Source organism: Ascaphus truei, chromosome 1 (assembly GCF_040206685.1).
Source record: "Ascaphus truei isolate aAscTru1 chromosome 1, aAscTru1.hap1, whole genome shotgun sequence".
Taxonomy (NCBI): domain Eukaryota; kingdom Metazoa; phylum Chordata; class Amphibia; order Anura; family Ascaphidae; genus Ascaphus; species Ascaphus truei.
Window position 1 is genome coordinate 513330438 of NC_134483.1, and position 10309 is coordinate 513340746.

The window sequence follows — 10309 nt, forward strand, 5'->3', positions numbered from 1 at the left end:
GGGTAAGCATAACGTCCATTATACGTTAGCGAGCCAATATATTGCAAGTGCACGCGAGGTCATCGGAATACTAAGCCCCTTTAGGGATACGCGTTATGGACAATGGTACGTAACATGGAGGGAACGTAACGTTAAAGGAAATGAGCGGACCTCTATGGATCTACCCTTAAAGGTTTTGTTTTTAAAGATGAAACACGAAGCATGGTGATCTGTGCCTTTATTCATAACATATAATACATTTTCTGTGCCTCCCTCATAGTGCAAAGTGGTAAATGCAATAGTGAAACAGTGCCAGCCTGGTAAAACACGCTTGGTAAAAACAAAATGAAAAGTACATTTATGCTGCAAAATAAATGGTACTGAGGTGTGTAAATAGAAAGCTTTGGGGCCCATGTACCTGACACGTTTCTGTATGTTTAGAACACTTAGGACAGGGATGGCCAATTCATGTTTTCAAGGTCCACCAACAGGTCAGGTTTTAAGGATGTGGTTCAATCAGTGGCTCAGTCAAATACACCTGTACTGAAGCAGTGATAACCATAATACCTGGCCTGTTGGTGGCCTTTGTAGACTGGAGTTGCTCACCCCTGCCTAAGGAGGTTATTTACTAAATACAAGGTGTTGTGGCTAAATGAATATGGCTCTAAATGTGAGGACATTCTAATATACGTGCTGGTCTCAGTGTGGCAGGTCATTGCTGAATGTAATCACAGTAGTCCTGTCTGTACGCCGTCAGCTCTTCCTAACCCCAGCCGTCCTCATTTGTTCCTTTTAATTTGTATTTCAGTCTTTTATTTTAGAGTGTATTTATCTTTTCTTTATCAGCTAAATCAACCCATCCCAACTTTATATTTTAGATAAATAATAACAGAAAAATTTGCATTTTTTTTTTTCAGTGGGCGATCGCTTTAAAAAGAACCACTGGGCTTTCTCTATGACCTGCTCTGCTCACTTTATCTTTGCTGTAGCTGCAGCAAACAGGTTACCCCTGGAGTGTATGTGGTACTTGTCTGGCCTCTGTAACAAGTGTGTAACATAAAGTGTATAACATGATATAAAAGTCGTTACATGGGTTTATTTAATTGAAACCCTACTATATCTGAAGTGGCGCTCTGAAGAATGCAGCAAGACATTACAGGTTTCCGCCACCCTCTGTAGCTCTGAAAGTGTCAAGCTGTCTGCCTCCAGCCATGCCTTCCTGGCTTCTCTTCAGGGGATCCCTGGACGGCAGTCACACAGGCCTCGTTCCTCAGCTCTCAGGAGAAGTGTCTCTGTCTGTAAAATAGAGTTGCATAATACTGAAACAGAACAATAAGGAGCATAATTACCAAGCGGTGTGAGGCCATAAGACCTCTTCCAGTGAAAGAAGACACTTCACGTCCCATTCAAGTGAAGGTGTCTTATGTGGAGATGTGCACCTTGTCAGTGCTCATCTGCATGTCATTACCCAGAATTCCTGGCTGCACTTATGAGCACATTCATATCTCAGACAGGTCTGCAAACCTTCCTTTCCCACCTTCTCTCTTAGCGTATAGAGGTCGGCCCGAGACTTCTTTCGGTGCGGTTGAGGTATTGACATTCTCCCAGCAACCTCTATATGCTCTGAAGCAGAGGTGGGCAACCTATTTTTCAATGTAGCCACAGGTGTGCCCCCAGTCATCCATATCACCTGCTGCTGGTTCACTTCATTTTCGAATCACCCACTTATCCATCTCTCGGGGAGAAATTAGAAAATGTAAAAAAAATAACAGTTCAAGGTCGGGTCTATACTCCAACTGAAGGCAGAGGGGAGAATTGGATGGCTGTGTTGCGTCAATGACTCATTCAGAAAGCGGAAACCAGCACACGCCGTCAGGAGAAAGTTTATTTTACTGTGGGAGCTGGCAAACTCATTTGCCACACTTTCATGGCCAATTCACCACTTGTGGCGCATGGCGACAGGGTTGCCCACCTCGGCTCTAAAGGCTTTATACTCACCTATGCAGATGGTTGAGAGGAGCGCACGATCCGACGGGAGCAAGGAGAGGTCCCAGAATCAAAAATATAAACTTTATTGTGTCATAAGACCTAAAATCCTTATACTCACCTACACTTGTGAGTGAAGAGTTTACCTATTTTTTATCAGTAACAAGTTTTTACGCTACTGTATGTTCTCTTTTATTTTCTCTTTTCCATGTGTGCTGAGGATCTATCCCTTAGCATGGAATAAGTGACGTTTTCCACTGCAGACAGGGTTATTGACCCATTTAATATACCCCAGTTTTGTTGCGCTTGGATTTACCACATTGGTTCTCTTATGTAACTCCCCCACTTGGCGCTCAGCGCTTGACGCGTTCTCTTCTGTGAGTGCGCACCGCGCACTTGTGCACGGGCACGTATGCTTTTCCAAGCTCAGCGCTTGGGGAGACAAAAAAATTGAGATTGATGCACGCTCAGCTGAGGTAAGTGCAGACAGAATACACACACACAACCATACACTCACACACACAAATAGCCCCGATCCATGCCCCCCGCTCCCGCTGGCAAAATTAGGCAGGACACCCTGCGCTCATGCTTTGAGAGTTGGTGATGTCACCGCTCTCAAGCATGAGCATGGTCAGCGCCAGCGGGGATACAGCCTAAGGTTGCGTCCATGGTAACTTCAGCTGTGCGGAAGCGCGCGGAGGCTGAGGGAAAGCGGGTGCTTTCCCTGGCCATGGTACGCGCACCGTCCGTGGGCGTGCCTAGGGGTGTGCCAGTGATGTCACTGAGCTGGTTCGCCCTCATTGGGCGAACCGCTCACATGACCAGCCTGTCGCACCAAGAAATCAGTTTTGATTTCTTGCGCAACGCGCGCCCCCTCCCGCTTCCACGCGCGTGCGCCCACATGACGCATGGAAGCAATCCCTACCTTGGGCAGTTTGATCGGTCAGCGTGCGCACGCCTCCGCACGGTCTGCCCGACCATGGATGCAGCCTTAGCCTCCCTATATGTATTGATATGTATGTACTAGGGTCGGGGCCCGAGTCCTCCTCCCCTGTACCTGAGAGCGAATCTACAGTCGACAAAATACCAGGTAAGGGTCAGAAAACGCAGCTGGAGACACATCTTTATGAATAGGGGTGTTTCATTTGACAAAGTAAACCTACTTTTCACAGGATCCGATTCCCAAACTCACGTGCTCTTGCCTTACTTCTGTTTTAAATGCTTGAATGTTGCCTCAAACTATCCTTCTGCACAGCAGACTCTCAAAACCTTTCTGCCTCACTTTAAATTCTAACAAGATCACTGCTCCCATGCACACTTCCTGTTCTTCATCACCATCCCTTCTATCTTCACTGCCCATGCCTTTTAAAGAGGATGCATCCCCGCATCATGCCTACTGCATATCAAAGTCCTGATGCCATCTGGAAAAATCCTAGGCCTCTGAGGCCTAACCAGTCTTTCTGGGTCCTCCCCATTCCTTTGAGTTCCCTGTCCATCGTCCTCTTCCCTTTTTCTTCTATAGGGGTCTTTTCTTTTACACTTAAGAGGGACTGTATCAGTTATCTGAGGGGCTTCTGGAACAACTATCCTAGATGGTCTGGTGTCCAGGTTCTCCTCATCCCAGTGCTGCTTGGCCCTCCAGCCGTCCTCCAACCAGTTAAAAAATACCAAGCATATACTTTTTAGGCAACCTTAAATACCTCTGAATGACTTGATGTTTCATGGCCATATAACATTTCCAATAATCTTGGGACTCTTTTTTCTTCGTTACCACCACCTCAATAACATTGAAATATGTGTATCAACTTGTTGAGTGGTCTTTAAATCAACCAATTCTTTATTGGTCCTTCTAGGGCTGCATTCCAGGCTGAAACAACATTTATTTTGGCTTGGTTGGTCTAGCATCCAGCCTTTTTTTGCTCTCCCAACTCTGGGCATCTTGAATCAGGATTTTAATGTATTTAATGTTATTGCCAACAGGCCGTTTAAAAACACCAATTATTTCCATAGCCTATATATTTGTTCTTAAATCATAGGGAGAATCTGTTCCTACAGGGGTAAGGGAAGTACCTTGGATCAGAGAGATCTTTGGGAAGGGGCCAGAAGAAGGTGCCTGTCTCCCCCCCCCCCCCCCCCGCAACATTGCGCCCCCTTATTCCACTGTTTTTCCCTTGTCTCCACCAGCCCTCTCCCTTACCCCGTCTCCCTTTCTATATGTGTTTTCCCCTTTAGTACACGTGTGTGCCTCACGATCTGCTTTTGCTTTGATATACAGTAGTTTGTATAATTTCTTCACATTTAGTTTACGTATATTGTTTGTAATGCCTTGTATTTACTACGGTATTTCCGTAAAATTACTTTCTGGCATATTACCCGTTTTTTTTATTCATTACTGAGTGCTGGGAACTAACCCCATAGTTTTTGGTTATAATTTGGGAGGGGGTAAGGGTCCCTCCTTGTTCCTGTGCACCACATTCACATTTGTCATTCATACATTTTCATCATTAGGTGCTGTTTAATTTATATACTTTCAGCATTTTAATGTAGTTTTCCAGGGTGATATACAGTCTGATAATTAAACATGTCTAGCCGTTTAAGCCATCATGAAGCCAATTGACCCTCCGGTTGATGAAAATTGCGAATCCATTTAAGTGAGCTGTGGCAGGTTCTTAATGTGAAATGTTTCCCGAGTAGCAAATGACAAAAATATTGCATAAACTAACAGCTAGGATTTCTTTCTGTGTAGTGGTGTATTTCCTCTCAGCCTTAGTCAGTGATAAGCTAGCGCATTTACATGTGTAGCATAGCCTCCGGCTGCTACCCCTTCCTTTGGTCCCTATCAGTATAAGTCCTGCTTGGGACAGGCAATAGAGGGGTTAAATCCTCATGAAGGCCTAGTTTGCTATTGCATATAGAAGACATTTTCGTGGTATGAGCGCTCTAGCGCCGGATCCATATAGCACATATATTTGCAATAATGAAGATTAGTCAAAGGCACAGGTTTAGGGGCTGGTAATGATGAGGCAACTCCCAGGTGGTATGAAGTCCTTATAAAAGACAAATATTCCCTGAAGGAACTGAGTAAGGGGGTTGTAACCCACTCCTCATAATCTCATTAGGATTGTCCCTGGACCTCTACTGAACCACATAGGTTGTTTAAATAAAGATATACTCACATATCTAGGATGGCCCCATCCTGTTTTCTTTGTAAAGCGTGCTGCTACTGGTAGAAAGTCAGGATGAACAACACAGGAAATATAGCGCACAGCCAGTAGAGTGGGTCAAAAAGTAGTATAAAAAATTAATTCTTTATTGGTCCGTTAAAAAAAACGGAGGTGTAACAGGCCTCCTACGTGTTTCGTGCGCATTGCCCTTTTTGCTATTGCTATTGTAGCCTTGGATACACTTACTGTATCCAAGGGCGAGCCTAGCAACAACCTTACGGTGTCAGTCTGGAGGAGTATATTGGCTGGGTCACATGAGGTTTATGTGACACCTGTCAGTATCAGACCTGCCTTGTTATGGGACAGGGTTACAATCCCAACCCCAAGGGGTAAGTACTGGCACTCTCCCAGAAATCATTGTGTCTCTTTCATCCCCCTGTGGAGTGGACAATGACTACCCTGTATCCCAGTAGGGGATACAGGAGGAGCACTAGAAGGAAACCTAGATGGGCCTCAAGCCTTAAGGTAACCTTACAGGGAATGGGACTGCTGTAAGACCTGGAATATGTAATAAACATCCATTGAACCATATGCTTGTGTGATTCACTGCCTTGGGATAAAGAAGTGTCAGCATGGATCCATCCTGCAGACCCAGGATCCTCGCTGACTGGAGGCACTGTCAACAGAGAATGAAGCACCCCCAAAAGCCTGTCCTGATTCTCCCCACACCATCACGGAGCAACTCAGAGCCCTCCTGTTGCCTCACAGGTAAGCACAGCACTAGGAAACATACTGGTAGCGACCCAATCTCACAGAGGGTGGGGGTAAAGGTGCTACACGTGTTATTTTCCATCCTAGATTTGAGAAAGAAGGGCCCAAGTCCATTATCACTGTTATCAGTGTCCAAAATAAAGTGCAGTTGTGGATCTGGGTAGGTCAAAATAGGTGCAGAGAGAAGACGTTTTTTCAACTCTAAGAAAGAAAGCCTCCTGGCAAACTTTAGACATGCATCATGTCTTCGGATCTCTGGCCAGGCCCAGCTGCCGGTGCTCACGCAGCCAGGCCCCAGCTATCCTTCAGCTGCAGGCCTCTTCCACTCTGTCCCACGTGTTGGAGCGCTGGTGTGCGCAGTGGACCCCCTTCTGCTACCGCGCACCGGAATCTGAGCCACAGAGGTCCATCGTGCACCGGAGTTGGTCAAGCTTGGCGTAGGACATAGTGATAGAGGCCTACAGTGGAAGGAGAGCATCAGCAGCTGGGCCTGGCCAGGCCCCCCGCAGACTCCAGGCCCGGGACACCTGTCCCTTCTGCCCCCCCTTGTCGGCGGCCCTGATCATTAGTATTAACAACTATAGTTACTGACCAAAAACGTAACTTAATCTAGCATTAGTGAGCTTTGAAGAAACAAGGCGTTATCTTATATTAGCACCTCGTTAAGTCAAGGCTAAGACCCGGTGCACACGCCGGCGTGCCCACCTTGCGTCCTGGCGGCGCGTGCAAGGCACTTCACCTTGATCTGCGGTCTGAAGGGAGTTTTTTTGTGTGCGGGGGGCGTGGCCATTATGGAGGGGGGGCATTCCTCTCTCCCATGCCACTCTCCCCTGTGGCTGTAAGGTGCTGTGAAAAAGTAAGTTATAGATATTTGGCCTCTCCCCCCGTGCCACTTTTCGTTCCCCCCCTTCCCCCCACCCCACCATCCCTCTCCCCGGTCCACTCTCCCTCCTGTCAGTCAGTCTCTCTCTACCCCTTGTGCCGCTCTCCCCCCCAGTGTCTGTCTCTCCACCCATCAGTTTTTCTGATTGGCTCCCTGCCACACCACGTGATGTGTCACAGCACGGGAACACAATCCTGTTGTAGCCCCTTCTGGCTGACGCGTCACAGTGCGCAGTGAGCCTGGGAGCGAGGAGGGACTGGGGACAGCTAAGGAGCAGGTAAGGGGCTGGTGGGAGGCGCGCACGCCACCGGCTGCAGCGGGGACCTAGCCTTAGTCTGCCCATTTTCCTATCAATTGTAAACGCTTAGACCCTACTTGACCCCTAGCCGTATGTCCCATGCCTCAAGCATTTTTTTTAATTCCCTTACTGTATTAGTCTCAATAACCTATGTTGTGAGGCTATTCCACCAAAAAAAAAAAATGTACATTTAAACAGTAAACATTTTAATTAAAGTGCACAGTATCACATTTCAGGAGCTCTTGCAGAAAGCAAGTGTGCTCAAGATTATACATAGTGTATTTCCCACCCATATGCATTTTCTACACACAAATTCAGGCCCTCCAGATGTCTCATTAAAAGAAGCCACAGCACCCCACTGCTTATTCTCATATTTGTGAATAGGTTGTTAACTAATAGTGACAACTACATCTGAATTAAAATATATACAGTATATTATTTTAGGGGATCTCTCAAGTTTGCAGGTCGCAATCCCAAAGGAAAAAATAGCATCAGATTTGTTAAAAGATAAAAAAAAATATATATATATATATATATATATATATATATATATATATATATTATTATTATTATTATTGGGCATATTTGCCTGGTGCAATTTCTTGCCACATCTATCAGGGCTGCAGCAATTTAGGTGTAGTGTGTGAAGGGCGCTGTCTATAATTTCTGTCACTTTAATATATATATATATATATATATATATATATATATATATATATATATATATATATATATATATATATATATATATATATATATATAAATTGTTTTGAATGAAAGGGAAGATTTTTTTTAGAAATATTTTCCCCCAGTTTTGCACTACAGCTACTGTACTTTAATAAATAAATAAATATCCTCATTAGTTTGAATGTATTGAGCTACTTTGCACCTACTGTATATTGCCCACTTGCATTTTGGGATGTGTCAATAGTTTAGGAGAATGTGGTTTTAATTTTTTTACTGTGTCAAATTCTCAACCTTGTGAGCAGTGCAGTGAATATCTGCATTTGACTTGGTTCCATGAACAAACATAATAGTGATCTCTTCAGGATCTTAACACTTCTTCCCATGGTTAGATGAAGATGTGTTATACTGGTCATAATAGGAGGAGAAAGCAAACCAGAGCCCTCACCCGAGAGTCCAAGTTGTATGCTGTCTTCTTTAAGTCCTGTAGAGCTCTCTGCATAAATTCAAATGCATGACAATCCACACATGGACGAGCTGGAAAAAAGATGTGATGAAATGTCAAGCTTTTATTTGGAATAGAAATGTAGTGACGATTGAACCTTCGCTCCCTCTCCCAAGCAGGGAAAGCCTAATTCTGGAGAAGACAGAACATGCTGCCTTGGTACCCAGGAATTGAAAAGCCAAACCTCCCACCTACTATCAGTCAACTGGTTTCACTTAGTTTCAAAAAGTTTTGCAATCTTGTTTATAAATGTGTACTAAATATGTAACTGAAACCGCAATCACCAATCAGGTACTGAAACCGCAATTATTATAAATGTGTAACGGTGTTTTTCTGGATTCTGGGTCTATGAAAGTTCCAGATGAAATCTGTGATTGATTTCTCATGATCGATAATGTAAGTTACGGGAACTTATGAAAGTTCCAGATGAAATCTGTGATTGATTTCTCATGATCGATAATGTAAGTTACGGGAACTGACACAGGCAGTACTTGGAACAGGTAGAGGATCCTAAGTAAGAGATTCATTTTAACAGAGGTTACCCTCCCAGACCATGGAAGAGGGAACGGCCTCCACGTTTCCAGGTCTGCTTTGAGTAGGAGGGTTAGTTTAAACCAAAATTATTACCGTAGCGTATGGATATGTGTACGGCAGGTATTTGATGCTATCTTCCTTCCATTTCATGGTGTATTGCTTTTCTAAGTTAGTTAGAGAGTCCTCCAGGAGATGCAGGCCTAGGACCTCAGATTTCAAGCCATTAACCTTAAAGTGGGAAACTACCCCGAAGTTATGTATTTCTTTGGAGACCTCGGCTATCAAGTTTTCTGGGTCAATTAGGGACAGATTTAGCAAATTTTATATTCTCTTTCATTTATAGTTACCCCCCTAATTTTTTCGTTTGATCTGATTATGGATGCTAGGGCTTTCCCTTATTTTAAAGTCAAAAATATTATGGCCCATATTTATTAGGCAGTAATATACCATGTGACACCATTTGGGCCCTTCAAGTGACTGGGCTGTAAGGTGTTTACCAGCAATGGAAGGTGTCTCATGACTAAGCGCTGCTCAGTAGATATGGGCCTATGTGCAGATGACCATGTCAGACTTTAATGGGATTCTTTGTATTTATCCTACAACTGTTACTTTCAGAGAATGTGTTGCAGGTTTCCACACGCACGAGTTAAGAGATACATTTCGGGCAAACATCCTTACTGTGGAATACACCACATACTTTCAGCTGGAACGACACTCCCCGAGTCTGGATGTGCACCAACCAGCTTCCCACTGATCATAGAAACCATTGAAGTAGCTAAGATCACCAAGCAGACAAGTCTTGTGGCACCAAGCATCGCCATCATTATCTTAAATAATTCAAAACCTCCTAGGAAAAAGAAATAAAGAGAAACAGCATGTACATAGTTTTTTTGCAGTCTGATTGTTTAGGGTATTAGTTGTTTAAATATGTAATGTACATATCTGCCTGTGCCTGGTTCGCTAATTTTAGATAATAATTACCTCCCGTCTGTAATTGACCCCTTGCTTACCTTTGGGATAGTGCGGTAGCCTTGACAGTCTGGCTGGCTGAACGGATGTGACATACTGAGCATGCCTGTCCCTTTTCTCCTTCCTTGCTGATTGGGGTCATTGCTATGGTGAAGTCCTGCAGTAACATATGAGAGAGCACAGCTGGCAAACAGCTGGATTTAAAGTGGCACTGATCTATCACAAGGCTCTAATTGTCATGCTTTCTTTTCAGCGCTGTTGGTCCAGATTAAAGAAGCAAACCATGAGGCACACCTAATTATATAACATAACTGCAGCAATCCTCTTTGCAGTTAACCTAATACAGTACGACTGTTTAATCTCCTGTAATCGCTAATCTGCTGTTTGCTTCAAACTGAAATGTACTTTTTTGCACTGCTGATCTGATAACTCAGATGTGGTTTTCCATGAGTAAAAAAAATATATCCTTTATGTGCAGGCAGTGATATTTTTTATTGGAACCACATGAGATGTGTTGACCATAATACATTATTAAA

At 44.1% G+C, this 10309-nt stretch overlaps 1 protein-coding gene across 1 annotated transcript; it reads right to left on the minus strand.

Annotated features, from left to right (window-relative positions):
* Nucleotides 1-200: 200 nt before the first annotated feature.
* On the minus strand, nt 201-10053 carry NICOL1 (NELL2 interacting cell ontogeny regulator 1). Its single transcript, XM_075571032.1, has 4 exons — nt 9815-10053; nt 9502-9651; nt 8214-8302; nt 201-1275 (listed from the first exon to the last, which is right to left on the minus strand). Exons 2-4 carry the CDS (start codon nt 9626-9628, stop codon nt 1210-1212), a joined length of 282 nt encoding a protein of 93 aa, XP_075427147.1. The 5' UTR covers nt 9629-9651; nt 9815-10053; the 3' UTR covers nt 201-1209.
* Between the last annotated feature and the right edge of the window lie 256 nt (nt 10054-10309).